Source organism: Mus pahari, chromosome 2, assembly GCF_900095145.1.
Source record: "Mus pahari chromosome 2, PAHARI_EIJ_v1.1, whole genome shotgun sequence".
NCBI classification, from domain to species: domain Eukaryota; kingdom Metazoa; phylum Chordata; class Mammalia; order Rodentia; family Muridae; genus Mus; species Mus pahari.
In genome coordinates, this window is record NC_034591.1 from 116,394,077 (window position 1) to 116,417,953 (window position 23,877).

The 23,877-nt window shown below is 46.6% G+C and overlaps 1 protein-coding gene across 3 annotated transcripts in view; it reads right to left on the reverse strand.

Moving 5' to 3' along the window:
- The window catches only part of Eif4e3 (eukaryotic translation initiation factor 4E family member 3), a 66,319-nt gene that overhangs the window by 12,927 nt on the left and 29,515 nt on the right, over nt 1-23,877 (reverse strand). For all 3 annotated transcript variants that reach the window (XM_021190951.2, XM_021190954.2, XM_029535524.1), the window contains 2 exons: nt 12,025-12,097; nt 1,040-1,134 (listed from right to left, as the gene is read on the reverse strand). In XM_021190951.2, the coding sequence (XP_021046610.1) occupies nt 1,040-1,134; nt 12,025-12,097 (168 nt within the window). The remainder of the gene's footprint in view (nt 1-1,039; nt 1,135-12,024; nt 12,098-23,877) is intronic.

The window sequence follows — 23,877 nt, forward strand, 5'->3', positions numbered from 1 at the left end:
CTCGGACATACCAGAAGAGGGCACCAAATCCCATTACAGATGGTTGTGAGCCATCATGTGGTTTCTGGGAATTGAACTCAGGACCTTTGGAAGAGCAGTCAGTGCTCTTAACTGCTGAGCCATCTCTCCAGCCCCGACATGCTACTACGTTTAAAGATCCTAGGTTTGCTTATGAGAATACAGTGTCTTCCTCATCTCCATGGTTGGCCAGGGATGGAGAGCTGACCCGTAGTGAGCCTGGGATGGCTTGGAGAATCCCAACAACTGATAAGCTTGAAGGGTGTAAATCACGGCTCACCCTAGCAGAACTGGTGGTACAGGTCTGTCATCCCAGCTGCTTAGGAGGCTGAAGCAGAGAATGGCTAGTTCAAGGCTTATCACGGCTACAAAGTGAGTTCAAGGCCAGCTTGGGTAACTCTGTCAGACCTTATCTCAAAAAACATGGTGTGTGTGGTGGTGGGGGACAAGGTCGTGGATGAAACTCAAATGGTATGGTGCTTGCACAGCACGTGGTGTAAGGCTTTAGGTTCAGTCCCCAGAGAGAGATCTGTCTTCCCACAAATGGGAATGTCTGACATAAAACTCAGCCAACAACTCGAAAGCAAAGGAAAGATGAAGGAGAGTGTCAGAGTCTGGACAAAACCTGGAAAACCAGATGTGGGGGACACCAGCCGTACCTGTGGACTTCTCAGTTACAACTTCCAACTAAACTCTACTTGGTTTTTGTTTAATTCAGGTTTCTACCATTCACTGAGAAATGAGCTGAGACAGAATCGCATTCTCCTTGTGAGTAAGTAACTGAACGGTTGAATGACGTAAGGGTTTATTGGTATTAGAGGCTGAGCCTGGGCAAGCTAACTGCCCAGTGCCCTCATACTACATCAAGTAATTACGGCAGCTACGGGAGGCTCTGGCCCTTGATGAGCAGGGCATGCTTGCTGCTAAGAAGCACACCATAGGCAAAATGAGTCCTCATGAGGGTCCCAGACATTTACATTTCCCTCCCACCTTGACCCCCAGGTGGACCATACACACTTACCAAAGCGGCCGCCTCTCTCCTCTCATTAAGTGATAACTACATCGCAAAGGCAGGCTGGTCACAGGAGGGATGTTATTGTATACACTCCAGAATATCTTTAAAAACAAAACAAAGCAACACTTTGTTTAATAAACCCAGTATTGATTAACTATGCCAGGACAGTATAAAATTAATGTATTAAAGAAAAATTAATTCCTAGCTGCTTGGAGTGGATTTTTCTCATTAGCTCTTCAAAATTCCTAATGCAGAACATGAAAACATTGTTCCTTCTAGACATTAGGCTAGGCTGCATATTTTAGAAAGCTGTTGTCATGAAGGAAGTATTCCTAAGCAACGTATATACATAAAACTGGAAGGGTAACAATGCACAAAGCCAGGACTGCAGTTAGTTGGTTTAGATTTATCTAATTTTATGTCTATGATTCTTTTGCTTGCATGCATGTATGTGCACCATGTGTATGCTTGGTGCCTTCAGAGGTCAGGAGGAGGTGTCAGATTACCTGGAACTGAAGTTATGAATGATGGTTGTGAGCCATCATTCAGTTGCTGGGAACCAAACTTAGGTCCTCTTCAGGAGCAATGAATACTCTTAACAACTGAGCCAGCTCTCCAGTCCCAAGGACTGGCATTAATAAAAAATGTTTTTCATGAGAAGTTTTTGTTAACTATGTAGATTTCAGTTGCTCCCGTCACAAGAGAATGTGAGGTGGGTCTGTTAATCTAAAACCTTAATATATATGGAGCCTAGGTCTTTTGTTTTGGAAGACTTGATTAGAAAGACTACAGAAAAAGCATGCTCTGTATTCTACATTTCAACATAATCTCATCTAAAAGCCCTCATCGCTGGTTTGGAGAGATGGCCCAGTGGTTCAGAACATTCGTTATTCTTGCACAGGACCTGGTTCTCTTCCCAGCATTTACATCAGGTGGCTTGCAGTCACCTGTGACTCCAGTTCCAGGGGTTCTGACGCCCTCTTCTGACCTCTGTGGGCATGTGAACACACATCACTTGGTACATATCCAAGTGGTATCCCGTGGGCAGGCAGGAGCACACATATAAACATAAATAAAAACTAAAGATCCTCATCAGTTCTAATTCCATCATGAGCAGAGACTGGTGATAAATAAGTTGACCCTGTAAAACTCAGCTTCTTGAAACTGTAGGTCATGATCTCACGTGGGTTGCAAAGAACCTGTCAGGAGGAAAAGGCTTCTAACAAGGCAGCAACAAAATAATGCAAAATTCAATGCTAAATGCACAATGAATCCGGAATATTCCGTGGAACATTCACCTGTGTTGTTCATGTGACTTCACTACAGTCTTCTTTCTGAACACACAACGTGTGTGTACTTTTTATGTGCTTTCTGTCACAGAATGTAACACTAATGGGCATGCCTGGACACCTCCCCTCAGATCTGGGCAGAATGAAGGCTATCACAGCAGTATTTATACGTACATATGAAATTGTCTGCCCTGATAGAAGCTTAATATTTAATTTTGGAATATGAAGACTTTTAATATTTTCCTACCATAATTCCTCAGCAGCAACTATCAAATTAGTATATATTTGGATTTTACGGTATTAGAATGTTTGCTGTGAGGGCTAGTGAGATAGCTCAGTAGTTAAGAGCACTTGCTCTTTTTACAGAGGACCCAGGTTCAATTCCCAGCACTCACATGGCAGTTCACAACCATGCATAACTCCAGTTCCAGGGGATTTGATGCCCTCCGCTGACCTCTGTGGACACCAGCACACATATGATATACAGAAAGACAAAACATGCATACCAGGAAATACAAAAAAATTGGCATGTCTAAGTTTTGAAAATTGATGTTTATGTTACTTGCTTGTGTTTCACTGAAAAAATTCATTAAATAAATTTTGACTTGGGATTAGGACAGAATTTCACATTTCTTTTGAGATGGCTAAACAAACACTCTTGCCATTATGTAAAGTGGCATTCTCAGAATTATCATAAAGTCAAATGTCTATCAAGTCTGAAGCATTACTGAATGTACTCTACATCCTGGGATAGCAAATCTTCAACTAAGACATATTCTTTCAAATTAAAAATTATGTCCACCCATCCCATTAGTATGAACATTTGCTTTTGTCTTTAGTCAATGACAAAAGTATACATATATGCTGAATAACTGTTTTAAAACAAATATTCTCATGATATATTATCCATAATTTTTAAAATGTACACACCTAGTTTTTATTCCTATATGCCCTATATAACTTTGTTAGATGCAAAGGTTCAGGAGTGAAGAGTACCAGAAGCCCCCATTCTAACACACACACATATTCTCCAGGGAAAGAACCTTGCAACAGATGTTCTGACTGTTACAGTACTTAGCAGAGCCTTAGTGTGATCATTAAAGTGCATTTCCTGGTAATAGACTCTGCCAGGAAGAGGTCTGTGGTGCTTTGCCTTGGAGCTGAGGGAGGAGGAAGTCAGAGGAACCTCATTAGATGATTCTCTCTTGTTCTTCCTACAAGGATCTGAGAACAGTTCAGCAGCCAGGCCAGAGGTACCAGGGAGCAATATACAAGGACTTCAGGTCTGTGTCTTTGTCAAGGCAGCCCTCTGACTATATACACACAAATAAATGCATGTGCGCGTGCACACACACACACACACACACACACACACGCACACAAACACAAGTATCCAGAAACACACACACACAAGCATATACAAATACACCCAGCTGAATTAACTGCAGAGATAGTAATAATGCACTGAAAGACAATCAAAGGCCATATGTGTATATGTGTGGGTGGGTGGGTGGGTGTGTGGGGGTGGGTGGGTGGTAGACTTATCAGTGGGGAATCTACTTCAGCACTTCAGGAGTCTTCTACTTAAATGGTAATTTTGGCAATCTCAAAATGAGCATGGTGTGATAGTAGATCCTCTAACAGGCTTGTGTCCCTGTGCAGGGCTGATGCTCTCTGTCCGTGCAAACGGTCAGATCTCTGCAGCACCTTCTGTCTGTGCTGCCACTGTGAGTAGGCAGAGCTGGAACTTCATCCCCTCAAACCCCTATTTTTTTAAACTACCAACCTATTTTCTTTGATGATGATACTATGTGTGTTTTGCATGCCTTTTTCCAGTCTTAGAAGTCACAGACAAGTCATGTGTAGAGTCACAGAAGGAGGGGCACCTGTTGACAATGTCTGCCAACCAATCAGATGCCCTTTTCTCCACTTACTTTGGTGATGCACATAACTCCAGCCCAAGACTCTTGCTATGACATGGCAATGGTCTCTGCAGAATCCACGAACAAAACGATGCATAAAGAAAAAGTCCCTTCTCAGAGAAGGCCGGGAGGAGGCTGCTGACAGCAACCTCGGCTCTGAAGGTCAACCACTCCAAAGCTCCTCCCACGATCCCTCTGCCAGACTCCTCCAGTTCTGACCTTTCGCCTAGCATTTGAAGTTCTTAGGGAACACACACACCACGCATTTCTTTTTATCTCAGAAATGAGAAGAGGCCAAAGGACTGGGTTATGGGCTGTAGCCTTGGAAGAACAAAAAACAAGAATATCCCTGAGCTTGTTTACTTTGGTGAATCTGGCAGGAAGAAGCTAGACCATCACAGTGCAATGTCGGGCTGGACTTGGAATTATTTATCATTGCACGTGTTTGTGCTTGAACACAGAATGAGGGCAAAAGTTCCAAGTATGCCAGTGGGAAGGGACGCACTTAAAAGGCACATGGCACTGAACAGCCGCTGCAAACCTCTCTCCTGTTGAGAACTTATCTCTACGTCTGGTGGAGAAGGAGCTTGAGGGAGGAACCCGGATCATCCCTGCGGGAGGCAGAGGACTGACCTGGTCCAGCAAACTTGATGGTTTGTAATGACTGTCTCTGAAACACCTAAATGTTCCTAAGGGTTCAACCTTCTAAGGAGATTTCCAGAGGCACCAGGCTTGCAATGAGTCCTCTTGAGCCTGTGACAGAGCATTGCAGTACAGCTAAGCACAATGCTTCTTAGGGATAGATAAATGCTCCCAACCCTGTAAAGTCTTAGCGATTGAGCACCCAAGGGCCAGCAGAGTTCTCCACGTTGGCACCGTCCATCCAGCCAACATTGCTGGGCACCAGTTGTATGCAGTACACTGTGATGTAGCATCGTCACGCTTCTCCTTAAGGAACTGAGGCGGCCCAGACCCTTGACTAGTGACATCTAACACCTGGATTCAAGGCACTGGTTTTAGCTGTGCAGTGCTGGCACATACCTTTAATCCTAGCATTTGGGAGGCAGAGTAAGTTGAATCTCTGTGAGTTTGAGGCCAGCATGTTCTACAGAGTGGGTTCCAGAACTGCTAGGGCTACACAGAGAAACCCCCACCTCCAAACAAAAACAAAGCAAACAAAACGTACTGGTTCTCAGAAAAGGTCAAACAGTCATCAGATATCCCACTCCACCCCACCTCTACTGTGTGCAGTAGGAGTACCACGCCGCCACCCTTGGGTGATTCAAAGACAGCGCACTGACAGCATCAGATCATCTACAGAAGGAAGACATGGTCAGTCACCAAATATGGCATTCTACTGGTTGCAGTTAGAGCTATCCTGACAGTTCTCTGCCACAGAAACGCATTCATTCACAGTAAAGTTCACAAACCCACTCCCCAGTTTCTACCTGAAATGCTCTGAAGCATGGGAAAGCATAAGTCTTGATAGGTCTTAGAAAGATGCTACATATTGTCAGAAAAGAACATTCGTGTCTTGTAAAACAAAAGAAAAAATAAAGCTGCTCACAAATGATCCTGGAAAGAAGGAAGTGGGGAAGGCAGGGAAGGCAGCTTGGTAGCTATGACTGGCTGTCAACTTGACCATGTCTGAAATGAACTAAAATCCAGAAATGGAGGGCATGTCTGTGAGGCTTTCGGTTTGGTTTGGTTTGGGATTTTTTTTTTGGGGGGGGGGGGCTTGGTTTGAAGTGGGTGTATCCATGTCTAGTCCAGACCATTGAGGTGGAATGACATACATTGTGTTTGTTTGTTTGTTTTGAGACAGGGTGTGCCTGGTAGCCTTGGCTGTCCTGGAACTCACTCTGTAGACCAGGCTGACTTCAAATTCACATAGATCTGATCGCCTCTGTTTCCCAAGTGCTGGACTTAAGGCAAGCAGCATCTCTACCCTGAAGAAGCACACCTCTGATCCAGACCTTGAGGCTGGAAGTCACGCCTTTCACTGGGACCATGACTTCTGCTGGCAGTCCATATAAGAACACAGAGAAGATAAGAAGGTTTCCCTCTTTGCCTGCTTGCCCTTGCCTTGCTGACACATCCACTCCTCCACCCAAGTGGAGCTTGCTTCTTTGAGATTCCAGCATATACCCAGGCTTGTGGACTGAGCAAGGACTAGATTCTCGGACCTTCCATTCACAGCAGGTCACTGTCAGATTAGCTGGACTGCAGCCTGATGTTAGCCCTATAAATTCCATATGTATATTATATAAGTCCCATTACTCTAGAAAACCCTGACTAATAGAGGAGAGAATGAGGAAGTAAAGAGAAAGGGAAAGTGGGAAACAGATGAAGAGAGGGAGAAAGGAGACAGGAGAAGAGAAGGGGGGGAGTCAGGAGAGGGAGCAGGGGGGAGGAGAGGGAGCGGAGGGCATGAAGGGAAAAGATAGAGAAGAGAGATGGGAAGAAGGAAGAGAGGGAGGGGGGAAGAGGGAACGGCCCTGTTTTCTTCAGTGCTGCAGCACAGGTAGAGCTGGTTCCCAGTGAAGAGCCTCCAGGGCCACCTACCTTCTGAGTCCCAGGCACTGACAGAGAGAGACTGCTCAGAGCTGAGGGCGCAGCATGCATGGATGTTTTTTAACTCACAGCAGAGCCCAGGCTGTCAGCAGAGCTCATGGCTTGCAAATGGTCACAGAGCAGACAGAAGACTTTGTTTACTGAGTCTGAGCTGAGGAGAGTGGGGTCTGAACCATAAGAAGGGGAAGAGGGGCAAAGTCTGGGGAACCCCTGAGCAGAACAGTGGATAGCTGTTTCCTGGGTACAGCTCAGAAGGCTGAAGTTCCTGCTGCAGGTGTAAAGGACAGGAGAAGATAAGACACCAGCCGAGGGAGGAGGCAGTGTTCTTTGAAAAAAATAATTTATTTTATTGTGTGTTTGGCCCAGAGTTTTGCCTATATGTATATCTGTGTACCATATAACTGTAGAGACCACAGAAGCCAGAAGAGGGCATCAGATTCCCATGGATCAAGTGTTACAGGTGGTTATGAGTTGCCATGTAGGTGCTAGAAATCAAACCCAGGTCCTCTGGAAGAGCAGCCAGTGATCTTAACCTTGGAGTCATCTCTCCAGACCCGGGGGAAATTCTTGCTTCAGGGGCTTGCCACAGCTTCAAAGTTCCTTTTGCTCCAGGATGGTGAGTGAAAGTAGATGACATCCCTCACTCCCAGCCTCTCCCCCACCTTGTTGGAGAATGAGGTTGACAGAAAGCATGTGGGCAGTGGGCACTGAAGCCTGGATGTGTGTGCACCCAAAGAGGCCATCATGATCTGAGGCCCTGGCAGGGCCAAAGGTGGTGGGAAGCCGACATGTGCCAGGTGTGCTTCTACAGTTCATGGGTACAAGAAAAAAGGGCAGAGAGGTGCCCTCGAAAGACTTAACATTGGAAGACTCCAAGTTCTACGTTAGAAGTGGCTAAATTACTGGTAATTTACAAACAAAATTTTATTCACTTCTCATCCCCACCTCTGCAACACACATAATAGCTTCTAAGTGCCACAAAGAGGACCAGGAAGAACCTGTCTTAATCCTAGCTTGACATAACTGGGTTGTCACTATAGATATTGGTTTCACTATACATCATCTCCATCAACCCTGACTTATGAAACCTTTGAGACGGGGCAGTTCTTGTTCCTCAGGCTTTGGAAAGAAATCTGACTTAATGACCTTTAATAGCACAACACAATCAGGTAGTTTAACCTCTGGACAGGGGACATGCACTGTTATTTAGAACAAATAAAAATTAATTAAGTGCATGTGTGTGTGTGCATGCACATATGTGTGTGTGTGGGTGTGCATGTGTGTATGCACTTATAGAGGTCAGAAGACAACTTATGGTATTTGGTTCTCTCCTTCCATCATGTGGGTTCCTGGTTTGAGCTTATGTAGTCAGGCTGGTTGGCAAAGGCCTTTACCTGCTGAGTCATCTCATGGGCCCACACCCTCCTATTGCACTACATAGGATGTTCATAGTTTTTTAACTTTAATGGGATACACACACACACACACACACACACACACACACACACACATAACATTTATAAAGATGTTCTTGTTTTGAGGAATGATGCAGAAATTCCACTTACAGAAAAAAAAAAAAACCTACCAAGTTTCTGTTCTTTGAAAATTTTAGTACTAAGTCATCTATGGGATGCCCTGGATAGAACACAGGAGAGAGGCGATCGGGAGGGCATGAAACGAAGGTGACAACACAAACTACCTAAGTTTGGTGTGGAATTCTATAGAGGGCTGCTTTAAAAGTCAACAGACAGCCAATGCTGAAAAATGTGCTACCAGCCGACCCTCCCAGCAAATCACACGGCATCGGTAGCTCTTCCTTTTCCCCTAGGGTAGACTGGGCATGCTCAGAAACCATGTTCTAGTCTGAACTTTGCTCACTGAGGATACAGAGACATGAGAGAAACGGGCAAAGTCTCTCTAAGTCCAAAAAGTGGCAAACACACTGAAGTAAAGAGTGCACCTTCCAAGGAAGACGGGAAGGCAGCCGATACATGTAGCTCTCAGCAGAGAATTCCTGTGGCCGCAGCGAGTGCTCCCAGAGAGTGCTCCCAGCAGAGGTCGAGGCACAGAGGTCAGGGCATCCTCTGGATGCCTCTCCTGCTCCATCCCACACACAGGGGAAGTAAAAGAGAGCTGACAAAGGAGCGTCCAGCCTTAGAGAGACCACGATCGGCCGTTTCCACTGAAATTTTGGGTCGCATGCCACCCAGCCCCAGTTTCCCTAGCTCATCAAAGAGGACAGTAATTTTCTACTACTCACAGCACATGGGTGGTTTTTAAATTTCATCAAAACATCCATGGGAAGGGGACTCAGATACCGCTGTACAAATGTTTAAATAAACACTGAGGTAGCCGAGTGAATTAACATCAACATAGTCAAGGAATAAAGGCAGCAGGGGCAAAGCCTGTCCTCTCATGTGCTCAAAAGCTCTGGCCCCTGCCAGTTCGTGAGCATTAAGGGACACTCCTGAGATGCTAAAGACAAGCACAGCCGAGTTACCGAAAGTCACAGGCAAGTCAAATTTGTGTTTATACATAAAAGGTTTGAGTGGCGTCATCCGGGGAGTACCCACTTGACAGGAGTAATTGTGAGTGGTGGCATGTAATATTCTTACATAAAATGTGACTTTGGGGTGTTTGCAACAGCGGCAGGAGGTGACGGGTGATAAAAGGCGGGAGTGCTATCGCATCAGCCTCTTACTGTGCCGTGAACTGTCCCATCCGCACCTCAGCATGGTAAAATCTCTGTCATGATTATTCTTGCTTTGAAGATGAGTAAATAAGGTATATAGAGATTTTAAAAAGGAAGAAAAGTGCACACGCTACTCAGTGCCGGCAATGGCACTCAAACAGTGTGACTGCAAAGGGGCAGACTACAGTAACCCAGTACACCCGGCAACACGCTTCAAGGGCTTATAAACACACGCCCTGCAGAGAGCTACATCCAGTCTTACCCCCAGGCGGTCTCACGGAACAACACTGTTCTCACATTAGTTGTATAATAAATAAGGAACTTGAGGTGTTTCACAACCTCCTTTGCATTGTTGTCACCTCTCGCCATCTTGAAGGAGCCCTTTCTAAATCAGCCCTGAAATATTTACAAATCACAGGGAAGCCCTGTGTTTATCTATGGGCTGCATATCTGTCTGTGCTTCAGACAAACAAAGATTAAGATTTGGTCATGGACCTCTCAAGAACTGAAGTTTTGCCCCTCTGGGAAGGTGTAGCCGCCCATGAATACAGCTTTCGGAGAACAGTGGGCAGAGGCTCAGGAAATCTGCACGCATTCACCTCTCAGTCATTCACTTCATCCTTCAGTACAGACTCAGTGAAGAGAGGTCAGATATAGCAGAGAAGGTATTGTGTGCTTCAACTTGACTCAACCTCAGTCTCCAATGGAAGAACATATACTAGCAGAACAGGAGTGGTGGCTATAACCAGGAGAGGAGAGTCTGATGGGAAGGGGTATGAAGATACCCTGGTAAGGGCACATGCATGTTAGCTTTTAGACCTCTAAACTTGGACGACGATTCCTGTTAATTATATCTCAGTACAATGGAGAAAAGTCTCTCCTGCGTGTCAGCTCAGGGCCTCTAAATTGGTCCCTAAGGATCGATACCCGCCTTAAAGATCAGCCCCTGCTGTGTGTACCTTGAGCATGCTGGGGTGGAGGGGTCACCCTCGAGCCTCTGTCCTGGGACCCCACACCCCATTCAGAGGTTCTCACTGTCACAAAAGAGTGGAGAAAGGAGGAATCTCTCAAAATCCCAGTAGGGTTGAAGAGCTTCCTCAGGCAGGCCTTAAAGTCAAGTGCTCCAAGGTTAAGTGTCTCCTGGGAAAGAGTTGCAACAGCCCACAAATTCACCAAACAGCAGCCAAGGGGAAGCTCCCCAACTCTGAGGGGGTCTGGCTCTGGGGGGCAGCAGCTCTTGCGCTGGTCCACATGGATGCACTCGGCGCTGAATGGCAATCTTAGAGCAATAGTTAGTTTGCTTGTCATATGTTCATGTCGCTTTCCCAAGAAGACAAGAAATGGCCTGTGGTTGGGACTGCCCTTACGTCGTTTTACTGTGTTCACAGGGGCCACTCATGGAACTTACCACTGTGTAAGTATGAAAGTGCAATTTGTTAAGCCCAGGCAGGAAGCAGAGTATGTGCTAGTGACTACAGGATGCCTATCTAGTAGATTTAGAGCCACAAGAAGGAAAATATTTACAACCTGTGCCTTGTAGAAGACCCAGGACATACAGCCAGCGTGGCTTTGATGCAGCCTCAAAAGCCTTGTACTTGTAGCTGGAAAGGATACCAGGGGAGAGAAACTTGGTAGAGTTTGCTTGGGAAGAAATGGGGAATGGGATTAATAAAGTAAATCAGTTTTGGAAACTGAGGGGAGTGGCATAGCCAATAAAGTATATACCAAGGTCAGATCTCCAGCACCGGTATTTAAAAGGCAGGTGTAGTAGGGTCACCTCTATTCCCACTAATGGTGAACTGGGAGGGGGAGGGCGGGAAACAAGTGGATCCCTGCCAGGTTGCCTAGCCTACTAGGCAGGTTCTGGGCTAGTGAGAGACCCTGTGTTCGAGGAATGACACATAAAGTTAGACTCTGACATTCAGTTGCATATGCACGCATGCTTGTGCACAAACACATAAAAACACACATATGCATCCCACACAGCGAGAGAAAAAGGAAGGAAGGGAGGGAGGGAGAGGAGGAAGAAGGAGGGAGACAGAGACACAAAGAGAGACGGAGACAGAGAGACGTCAAACAGAACTACAGACTTGTTGGGGGGGAGGGTCTCCTGAACCTCAAATATCCTGCCAAATTCAGTAGGAGAACGGTTATACTCAGTCTTCATGGTGACCCATGGAGGTGGATATCACTGTTGCACCAGTTATACAGAAACTCAAAGGGACAGAGAAGCAGAATGTGGTTGACACATGTCTTTCTTTAAAGCCTTCACTGTCAGCTCTGCACTCCTCTTGCCTCCCCTGCAGACCAATCAAAGATTTTGTTGATGAGGTCTTAGCTAGGGCCAGAGAAAGCCTGCCTCTGGGGTGGATGGATGAACAGTTACTATGGAGATGGACCTACACAACAACTCCAGGGCAGAGCCCTGAGCAAGGACTGTCCAAGCAGTAGAAAGTTGGGCGATGTCGTCTAACGTCCCCCTCACTGGCCCAGGATGCCCCTTCCCACTCTTACCTGCACCGTTTGTACCGTGTAGATTTTCTTCAGATTCGAGGCACACTCGGCTGCGGTGGCACCAGGGAGTGATCTGTCACCAGGAAAATAAATAACAAAGAAGCAAACAAATCCAGTCAGTGATTGTAAGCTATCCCGAAATGTAACTATGTGGGTTTGATCACCGTCAGTGATTGTAAGCTACTCCACAATGTAACTATGTGGGTTTGATCACCTAAGCTACTCCACAATGTAACTATGTGGGTTTGATCACCGGCAGTGATTGTAAGCTATCCCACAATGTAACTATGTGGGCTTGATCACGGGCAGGTCCAGAGCCTCAGAAAGGGACATCTAGAGATAGATGATAGCTAGAATTTAAATCTTGTTTTCCTAAGGGCATGTATTTGCTTCTCCGAATAGACAGAAATATGCATCCTATGTATCCTGTGGAAAGTTAATAGATAAGAAAGGTAAAGTACCCAAGAAAAGTACTGGAAGCTTTAAAATCACATAGTTTAAAAAACCATGAGAATATTTTACTAACATGTAGGTGCTGTTCAGGACTTCAGATTAGAAACTGTCTGCTTTGCCACTGGCAATGCGAATGCAAAGCTCTCCTCTGTGGGATCCACTTAAAACCCCATAACACCCTTGTGGTAAATACCCACGCTCCCCATGGAAGCGAGGACCATTCAGCTATTTTAGAGACCGCTATTAAAAGTCAGCCTTGGTTTCCCCCCTAAATTTCAAGCCTTAATACTTTCAGTGGTTTCCCCTGAGTTCTTATGAATTGTATGGGTAGAATACATTAATCTCTACTCTCTATATGTTCCACTAGATGGCAACACACTACAGGTTTATCCTCTGGGGGAAATAAAGATCACACTTTGACTGGCTTTCCAAGTACAGCTCCTGGGATGGGGCTGTGCAGATCTATAGGTGTTTGTTCAGATCTAGAGGTATTCAGTCACCACCACCACCACCCCTGCCCCCGTCAGCACTACTGTGTCTCCTCCTTCCCGCCTACTTAGCAGTCTGTGCCCACAGGCACTGTGGTCCTTGTCAGTAGCAGGTTTAATGACACTTCACCACACAAGCAATGCTCAGAGGCCCATGTCTGGCTGTGGGCATGGAATCAAGGGCTTGCTAAGAAGGGAAGCACCCTGTTCTCGGCAGACACACCAGGACCTAGAATATATGAAAAAGCACCCTTCACCAGCCACTGACCGTAATGACCCTGAGGGTCCCAGAGGTTACCATCAGGGAACACTTTCTGGTGAGTTGTTTTCTACCACACCCTAAAGATGTAGAGAAAACCCAAAACATCTCTGAAGCCAAGGCGATGACCCAGCCGAGGCCCTGGGGACAGGACTCCACCACCCACATTCTGGAACCACAGACCAATGAAAACATCAGAAATGGGGTGATGGCTCAGTGGAGGAAGGGTTTGCTTGGTAAGCAGAGGACCGCGCGCCTTTAATCCCAGCACTCGGGAGGCAGAGGCAGGCAGATTTCTGAGTTCGAGGCCAGCCTGGTCTACAGAGTGAGTTCCAGGACAGCCAGGGCTACACAGAGAAACCCTGTCTCGAAAAACCAAAAAAAAAAAAAAAGAAAAAAAAGCAGAGGACCAGCGTTCAGACCCTCACTTGGCATCCACAGGAAGTCCAGGGACAGTGACAGACATCTATAACCCCAGCGCTGGAGGAGGGGAGACAGGTGGATGCTGTCAGTCATCTTGCTGAAATGGCAAACCCCAGGTTCAGTGAGAGACCACCCTGACTCAAACTAAGGTGGAAAACAATAGAGGGAGATACACAATATCGACCTCCGGCCCTCACCCGTGGGCTTGCACGGTAGCATACACATCCATCCATCACACATACACAAATCAAAATATCAAAAGACATTTGGAATACAGCTCCCTTGTCTAGAGGTCAGTCAGTAAGGACGCAAGTATGGACTAGTCCAAGGGCAAAGATGTCTTGTCACCCACTAGGCAGGTAAATTCTAATAAATAAGTCATAATTTTGTAACTACTTCCTAGCTGTTTGCAAATTTTATGGCCTTTATGTTTCAAAAGCAGAAGCACAACCACAGATGTGACAGCTCTGCCAGCTATTACGTATCTGAGCCGACCCGAGTGACACACACAGCAAGAAACACAGAGGGACCAACACAAGCTGCCTGGAGCCACAGACACCCACCAGGCAACACAGAGGGTCTGGACTGTGGCTGTCAAAGCCCTCTACTGGACACAGGTAAATACGCTATATAAAGCAAGTTAGTGTGCTTATAGATTATAAAGTCATTAGAAAAGAAACAAAAAGTACCCACCTCTCTGTTTTTGTTTATTTGACATGAACTGTTTGGAAGTCTACTGCTTTCACATGAAAATCAACTGGCACTTAATCCAACTAATTTCTCTTTCTTTGTACAGTCTAGCTGACTGTTCCACCACATACTCCGAGCAAATATATTCCTGGATCCTATGAGCACTGGAGATAGGACTCCACCTCTAACTGCACTCAGGAAGCGGGCAAGCCAGAGACTAAGGTAGGGAATGAATTCTGCGGCTTTTTAATCTGTAGAATAAAATTATATACTTGAAGTTTTCACTGATTTTTTAAAGCTACTCTTCAATTTAGGATGCCTTAGAGTGTTTAATGTGTTCACTTTGTACATTATCATGGCAAATTACACAAACCCAATTTTCAGGTGGTGGTTCCCATTTAACTTTCAAAAGTTACTAATGAGCACTTGGTCTCTAAGGCTCTTTTTAAGGTTCCTGATGCTAGTCTGGTTTTGTGACACTCTGGGGTAGGAGACAAATGTACAAAGTCACTTAAGGTCTCTGTTTCAGTGTCCTAGTGTTTGAAGATGCTGGGTCCCCAGAGCTCAGGAGGAGCATCTGGAAGGAGGTGACTAAGATACACTCACCAGTGGAAGACAGCAGAGTCTGGCAGCCAGAGTGAGGAGCAAGGCTCCAGCTGCTGTGGAGTGACAGAGTCCTGCAGGGGCCCCTGTAGCCTGCGTGGTGCTTGTGACCATTTTACACTGAGCACGCTGGGGCTCAGAGAGGCATGGCAACATTCCGGGGGGGGGGGGAACACAACAAAATCAGATGCTGTGCCTGTAATGGTCTCTCCTTATCCCACACTGCAGAGCTACCCAGTCGAGTCTCAGCAATGACTAAACCTGTGTCTCACATAAACCAAGCATGTGTGCTACAGCTGAGCTCACCCAGTTCCACATTTTCATTTCTGTAGTGTGCACACGTGTGTTCACGTGTGTACCAGGACGTCTCTCTACCATCACTTAGAAGGCAGGGTCTCTCACTAAACCTGCAACTCACCGACTGACTGGGCTGTCTGCTCCGTAAGTACCGGGACCCTCCTGAGTCCTGCATGCTGCTCTGGGATTGCAGGCATGCTCACCACACCTGGCTCTATGCATGAGGGCTGGGATCAGCACTAAGTCTTCATGCTTACACAACAAGCACTTCTCTACAGCCCACACTTGTATTCCTAAAAATACAAAACAACAACAACAAAAAAACCCCACCTTTTCTAATTGTATGCGATGTGTGCGTTTGTGCCGGTATATGTATGTGAGTGTGTCTATGTGTGTGAATGTGTGCGTGTGTGCTATGTTCATTCATATATGCACACCTGGAGGCCAGAAGCTGGTGTCAAGTATCTTCCTCTATAACTACCCACTTGTAAATGTATTTATTTTTCAGAAACAGGGCCTTTAGTATCTTTCACTGAACCTGGACTTTGCTGTTAGGGACACATTAGCTGTGCAGTAGATCTCCAGGGTTCTCTTGTCTCAGTTCCCCACTGTGGGGGCTGGGGGTGGGGTGATAAGCATAGCAGCCACTGAGCCATCTTCCCAGCCCCATTCACTGCCATCTCTGCAGGAAACATTACGGTAGAATCTTGGTGTGTTCTCCACAAGGCTAGCACTTCAGCTTAATCTTATTATTAATTCAAGAGTGAGTCTGTGGGGATTAGAAGACGTGGTTTCAAATAGTCTTTCCAACGAAGCAGGGTAGGGAAAGTCCTCGCAACACCCGACAGGAACACGCTTGGCCACAGCCAGCCTCTGACAGGCTAACAGCATCAGGGCTAGGAAGGAAGTGACAGGCTCCACAGAAACTCGCTGTGGTAGTTAGAATGAAAAACAACCCGTTCCACATACCTAAGTGGCGGCACCGCTTTGGGGGAGATTATGGAATCTTTAGGAAGTAGAGCTTTGCTAGATAGAAGTCAGTCACTAGGGTGGGCTATGAAGGCTTACAGCCTCCTTCCGCTTTCTGTTCTCTGTTCCCTGTGTGCAGAGGAAACGTGATCAGCCAGCTTCTTGCTCCTGCTGCCATGCCATGTCTTTCCCTGCCATGATGGAGTGATGGAGTGTAAGATCCACAGTTCTTAGGAACCCTAAGCAAAAGTAAGCCCTTTCTCCCCCAGGTTACATCAGGTCATGGCGCTTGATCCCAGGGAACCGCAAAGTAGACAGTTCCCCAATTACTTCCTGAAGGAGGTTGATCCTGATTTCCGAGGGCTCATCTCGCTGCTGGGTGGTTTTATGAACATCTGTCTTGCAGACCAGTACAGCAATGTTGTCAGGCCTGTGTTGGCTCAGCTAGTCAGCGCAGGTTTGGTATTCTATGCGCCAAACTTGATTTTGGTGGTCACTAAAACACACTGCTGTGTCTCAACCTCATCCTGAACTTCAGGTTTCCTTAACAAGCAAGGTTTGGGACACAGCCACAGAGCCCATTTTAGAAGGGCAAACAAGCCAAGGTTTTCAAGTGGCCTGCCTTGTAAACAGGCCAGTGTGCACTGGATTTGATGATTCAAGTTACTGGTGTACTGTGATGTTTTTTCTTCATTACTGAGGGTTAAACCCAGACCTCACATACACTAGGCAACTTGGCTACCTCCTCAGCACTTCATTTAGTATTTTGAGACAGGGTCTCACTATGTTGTCCATGCTGGCCTTGAACTTGAAACCCTTCTGCCTCAGCCTCCTGAGTAGTTGGGACTATAGGTCTGTGGCTGCTTCCTGAGAAGGCAATGCAGACTGAGTAAGGCTGCTGCCACATGATTAACTGAAGGGCAAAGATATAGAATAGACTTGAAACAAGAGACAGTCTTACTAAAACCATGTATGCCACCCACCCACCCACCCACCCCCACACATATATATTATATTTTTACTTTATCAATACCAGAGATCTCCTCTTCTATAGAGAAGCCTAGTCAGAGCCCTCCGTCTGCAGACCTGGATGCCACTGGACTGGCAGTGACCCAGATGATCAAAGGCGATATTGGAAGGCGTTTTGTGTTGCTACGAGTAGCAGGTGAGCCTCCATAACGCCCCACAATACATAAGCTTCTAAAAAACAAAATCCATAGTGTGGCAAGCTCCGGTATAGTCCTGAAAGAGCCTTGGGGGATTTATCATTTATCACACTGCAAACATTCTACCTCTTTTGGAGTTGAGGACACAGCGATGATGACTCTAGGCAAAGCCCTTGGAGACTATGTTCTACACAGGACACCTCTGCTTTCTGAATCTCATCCCCCACCCCACCCTCAATCTCCCTGGCAGGCTCCTGGAGGCAAAGAAACAAAGTTTGGAACTGCTTTATTTTCCCAGAAAAGGAGAGATGGGAAGGAAAGCGGACACGGGAACACACATGCAGCTTGTGGCCACTCCCAGAGGACCACAGATGTGAGCCATTCTGCAACCTAAGATCAGGCCTGTCTTCTGCTTTTCTCTTCCCTGCATACATGACCCTCCCTGCAACATAGTGTACTGGAGCTGAGAACGCAGCAGTGGAGAGATAAATGCCCCTGGTGGGCCGGAGTCTAGATTTTGAATTGTTCTAGCCAAGTCTACCCTCTACTTGACAGCTATAATGTAATCTCAACCTCCTTCTTTTGAGTAGGTATTAGCTCTGATTCTCAAAGCAATTCTGCAGATTGATAACATGACCTACACTTACCTGGATCCTGCCACCTCTGGTGTCACTCAGTCCTGTCTCTCAGGACTACTCTCCATCTCTTGATAAAATCACTGTCAGCATGGTGACCCACAGAGCAGACACTATGGCAAATCCCTCCCTCCTGCTCCTACATTATCTGCTTGTTACACATTCTCCCTCTTTTGCTGCACTGTGTGAGACTCTGAGACACAGAGGCAGGCAATACAAGTGGCATAGCTGTGGAGGAGGAACATTCTAGATCAATGCTGAGGGGTTGGCATAGAAGGAAGCCAGCACACCAACAAAGGCCACTGAGGGACAGGAGCAGGAAAGCTATAGAGAATAATTACTCCCTGTAACCAATCCCTGCCAGGACAAGCCTTACCCTCTGCTTCCCCTCTCTAGAAACAGCCCTACCTATTGCTTTGCTGCCTGGACACGTGAGCCAGTGCTGGTAGAAGTTTCTCTTACACAGTGCATCTAAATGCATCTAGTCAGCAGTAGTTCCTGCTGACTGCAGACAGACAGACAGACAGACAGATAGACACAGTAAGAAAGCCCTCAGTATGGACACACTAGCCAGCTGAGAGGCTCTTGTGTTCACCTACAGAGAAGACATCCACTAGGCTCTCCCAGCAGGAGGCTGCAGCTTTGGTGAAGGCTGTCTCTGAATAAATTTAGTTAATTATGGATCTACTAGTTAATGCAGAAGGGATCTGGGCCCTGCCAAATCAATGATTAAGGTGAAGACGTTAGAGAGCTGTTGATGTCATTTAGGACCGAATCCTAAGCCCCTTCTTTAGATTGTGTCTTTAACCTAACAGGATAATACAGAATGGATACTAAGATTCTCTTTTTAAAATTGGTGAGAAATTCTCATTTGGAGAGTCAGGAAGACGCTGGGAATCTAGTAATACTAGACCAACTGTTCTATTCAAACCATTCCCAGGCACCACTTGAGTACAAAATTTTAATATTTACAAACCACATTTACCCATTAAAACAGATCCCCGAGACACTTCACAAGAATACACTCTCTCCACTGACTTCTCAAATGTCTAAGGGCACGTTGCCCTCTTTGTTTTAGGAGATCCAGTGGGCCAGTGACTGAAGCGATTACATGCCTTCTGCACGTGGTTCCACCTCCAACTCGGCAGATAAGATCACTAAGGCTGAGTTGGTACAGGAACTCACTAACTGACACACAGTTGGCAGTGGCAGAGCTGATACTTGCCACAGTTGGCTGACATCTTTTGTCAGTGGTGGTGGCCCCAGTGGTGGTGGCCCTTGAAGGATCCCCCCCCCCCCAACTGCATGCAGCACAGACGCAAACGCCACACCTTGTGATCCTCAACCTGGACATTCCAGGGGAACATTCTCTATGCGGTGCAACTTTAAAGACATGACCACAGCAGGCGGGACTTGGAGTCAGTTCTACCAAAACAATCTTACCCACGGCACCACAACCCGGCCACGTAGATATTTGGGGAGACTTCTCACAGAGCAGAAGCGAGTAAAGGTTTCCCACACTCTACCTGCACCTTGGTCACTTAAAGTGTCATCAGTCCACAAGCAGCAGCCCCCGGGAGCTTGTCAGAGGCAGGCAGGGTCAGTCCCTAGGTCCCACACATGTTATGTCCCCGGGGTTTCCTCCTCCTAGTCATGCTGGCCCTGTATCATCTGAATAGAATCACCACAAGGAAAGCAAACTTTGCTATGGTAAAGTCCAGTGAGGAGGAGCATCTAAGCAAAATGTAATAGCCACTGTTTGAACAGAGCCCTCAACACCGCTCAAAGACATCACCAAGGCAACGGCATTACTGACTGTGAAGGATGGCCCTGTCCAGGGACTTGGCCGTGAGGTTTCAGACAGGGCTCTTTTTATTCTCTGCATTAAAAACACTGTCTCTCCATCCCTGCCCCCACCCCGTGTATATGTGTGTGTGTGTGAGCACGTGCGTGCACATGTGCACACAAGCACATGAGCATACATGAATATGGACTCCAATGCACAGTGTCCTAAGAGTCAGGCTTAGGAAAAGCCCAGGTGCTGCCCCCACCTTCCACTTTGAGGCGAGTTGGCCTGGATGCTTTTGGAAAGTCTCTGTCTCTTTGCTTCCTGTCTGGGGGTCCTGGGATGGGATCACAGAGCATGCTCTTACAGCTGGCATAGAGTAGTTCTGGGGATTCAAACTCACAACCTCATGCTCACACAGCAACTATTTTACCCAGTGAGCCATCTCCTCGGCTCTCTCTGCAAAGCTTAGTGGGGTGGGGGTGGGGTCCTTGGCTGAATTATCTTCCATGAAAGCAGACCTCAGTTTCCCCAAGTGGCTGAAATTAAGAGCTTACCTCTAAGTCTATACTACTGCATGATATGACACAAGAGAATGATGTCCCATTCACTGTTTCTATCCCCAGGGAAGCACTGGTAGGGGTCTCGGTGGCCACCGTATGGTCACCCAGTGCTTTATTTCAATTCTGCTTCTCCCCTGCACTGCTAGATGACCTCAACGTTTTCATCTATAAAATGTTCCTGGGACATCCGTTGCAATATCATGAGGACCTTATGCTTGAGTTTATACAGCACTTGGCTCACTGTTTAATACACAGGAGTCATATTAACACAGTACACAGTATGTCGTATTAACAGGGTAAGATGGGGAAAGGCAGTTTATGGTTTGTATAGCACTATGTCTCCAATTATATGCCCGGTACACATATACTTTGTGAATGACACGAATGATGACAATAGTCAAAAGTCCTAGAGGGGATGATTTCATTTTAGCCAAGAGAACAAACCTGAAGGGGAAAGACTTCAAAGCCAGGGGTGTATCTGCTGAATCCAGCCTTCCCGAGCAATTTACATCAGCTGTCAGAGGGAAAGCACACACAGGCCCAGTACCGTGATTAAGCATGCCCTCGTACATCATTCACTCCATTAAAGAGGATTTCATTTTAATCACTTTTAGATAGATCTGTGGCTTGAGGCTACACCAGTTTCCTGTTTGAGAGTCATACAGAAGGGGGCCGAGCTTGGTGCTGACAGTCAGCAATACATCTGCAGAAGCTGGCCTCATTACCGAGCACTCTGCATGTTTATCTGGCTCTGGTTTCTCCCTGCTTCCCAACATCACCCTTCCTGTTCTTCAGTAGCTGTGGGGCTCTTTTCATCTTGTCTTACAATTAATCTTTTAGGGCCAGAAGTGGAGTGGCGAGGAACAGCACAAGTTCACAGACCCCACTAAGGCAGACTGGCTCCTGAAGTATCCTCACAGCACACTATCTGCTGCCTTGGGTTTCCCAGCACTCAGGAGGCAGAGGAAGACAGAGTTTGATGGCAGCCTGGGTGAGCTCCAGGACAGACAGACAGACAGGGCTATTCAGCTATCTCAGACAAAGTATTTTTTGTTTTGCTGGTTGATATTGTTATTGTTGTTTTGAGTACTCACTACCAACCAAGGATGAGTAACTTTTCAGAATACACATACTGAAGGCCCTGGCCACTCTACAAGAAGCACTGGTCCACATGTGGAGAGGCTGGGCCACCATCCCCTCAGGGAAGGGTACTAACTGCAAACAGATCAATACTGAACCTTTTACAGAAATAAAACCATCAGCCCCACAGAGAGTTTGTAGAGACGTAAGGGAAGAGTGGGGGAGGAAGGGTCTCAACGTCAGTCTCTGCCTCTTCCGGTGTCTTCTGCTGACCTCATCTATGCATGCCACTTGATGAAGAGAGATGATATGGGGTCTCCTTTCTTGAGACCGGAACCACCTCTGTGTACCAGATGTGTGGGTATGGACCACACTGAGAGCCTGCATCAGGATACATCACACCCGTAAGGTGCATGCCTCAGAACTCCTTGCCTTGGGATTTCTCCTTCTCACTTGTGCTCCTGAAGCACGCGGCATGCAAGGTGGCCTGCTGGAGGGAAGCCCACTGTGGTCATGGCCATGCTCTCTACTCTCTGACTCTAAGTGAACTGAGCTCTGACGTGGTCAGCTCACAGGATCAATGCATGCATAGTAACATTCTAGTTCAGATACAAGGCGCATGGTGATGAGGTGCATTCACCCTCTGGACTGAACCAGAGGTCTTACTGAACAGGTCCTGGGCAAGGTGCAAGCTGGTATTCTAATAGCACAGGCTGGCGATTCTGATGTAAGAGTCAGAGAACTATACTTTTTAGACACACAAACTTGGTGCGACTAAGCTGGACAAGTTGGAATTGGTGGCAGATATAGGTAATGGTCCACTTTTGTGGACCAAAACAGAAGTTAGGAGGTGAACAGATAACTCAGTAGTTAAGAGTCCTGGTTGCTCTTTCAGAGGACCTAGGTTTGATTCCCAGCATCCACACTGCAGCTTACAACTGTCTGTAACTCCAATACTAGGTGATCTGATAACCTCTTCTGGTCCCTGTAGGCATCAGACATGCATGTGGTCTACAGACATACATGTAAGTAAAACACTCATATACATAAATACACAATGCTTGCTATGTGACAGGCACACCCTTAGGTCACAGACCTGAAGACTTTAGCATCTCATTATCAAGAGTAAGATTAAAAAAGAATCAACTATCTGTAATAGAACTCTTGCCTACAAAGAAACGCTGTAGAGAAACCAAAGAGAACCGGCTGTAAGCATCATGACCAAGGAAGAATGAGTTAGCCAGGTCTTCAGGGTAGACTATGAGTCATCCCGCATCCCGAAACCCATGAGCTCAGGAGACAAAGCTCACTAGTAGTGCAGTCCCTAATCCACTCAAGACGGGCATCACAAGTTTGCTGTTACTGGGGAAGAGAAACCGCAGTGGTTTGGAATTGGCGATGGTTTGCAGGGTCAAAAGGAAAACTTGAGACAGCAAAATATACATTGTTACTATAACCTGTGAGTTTAAGGTTTTCCTTAAAAACAAAGCAAGCAAACAAACAAAAACTGAAGTGGCTTTTGTTTGCTTGTTTGTTTTGAAACATGGCTCTAAAGCTAGCTGTGGTGGCACATGCCTGAAACTCCAGCACTCCTGAGGGTTAGGCAGGAAGATAGCGAGTTCAAGGCTAGCCTGGAGTACATAAGACCTTGTCTTGAAAAACAAAATGAAACAAAATCCACTATGACTGATATCTAAACACACACACACACATACACACACACACACACACACACCACACCCCTCACCACTGAGGACCTCTTTGGTAGAAGTTCAGGTAGAGATCTAGAACATTACTTAATCTGAGCACACACAGCCCAGCAGAGGCATTAAGTAAACTGCTGCATAGTAAAAAAGAGGCCAGGATGGGCAGATTGGGTGTATGTGCACTGTGTGCAGAAGGCTTCCTCCCAGATAGAGCGTGCTTGGGGAGGGAGGAGCCTGGGTACCGAGGCAAGCTTTGATGATCCTGGAACTAGAGCTGCCCAGGGCCAGCAGAAAGTCGAGAGAGGCTCGTGTAGAGGTGGGGATGTCTTAGATTTTAGTGAGTTTGCTAATAAAGCAGGGTACTTAGGAAAGAAGATGCAAGGATCAGACAGAAATGGTACTTTGAGATGCTGGTGGTCTGGTGGGGAACAACATGAGTCAGAAGAAAAGGAAGACCCTGGAGAGAAATCAGCTCCATTTTGGAGTAATCAGAAAAGCATCCAAACTGCCGACCTCCTGCCTCTTGGCTATACGTGCCTAGACTTGAGAAGGCAGAGAAGGGAGACTGACAGATGTGTGCAAGAGTGAAGTGAGTCACCACAGAAGAGTGTGGTTGCTCTGGGAAGACTTCGACACTACCATGAACACTATGCCAGATCTAGCTAGAGCTGAGAAGTGAGCAACCATGGTCAGAGCTCACGTTCTCGATAAAGACCACCAGCCTATGGTGGAGAT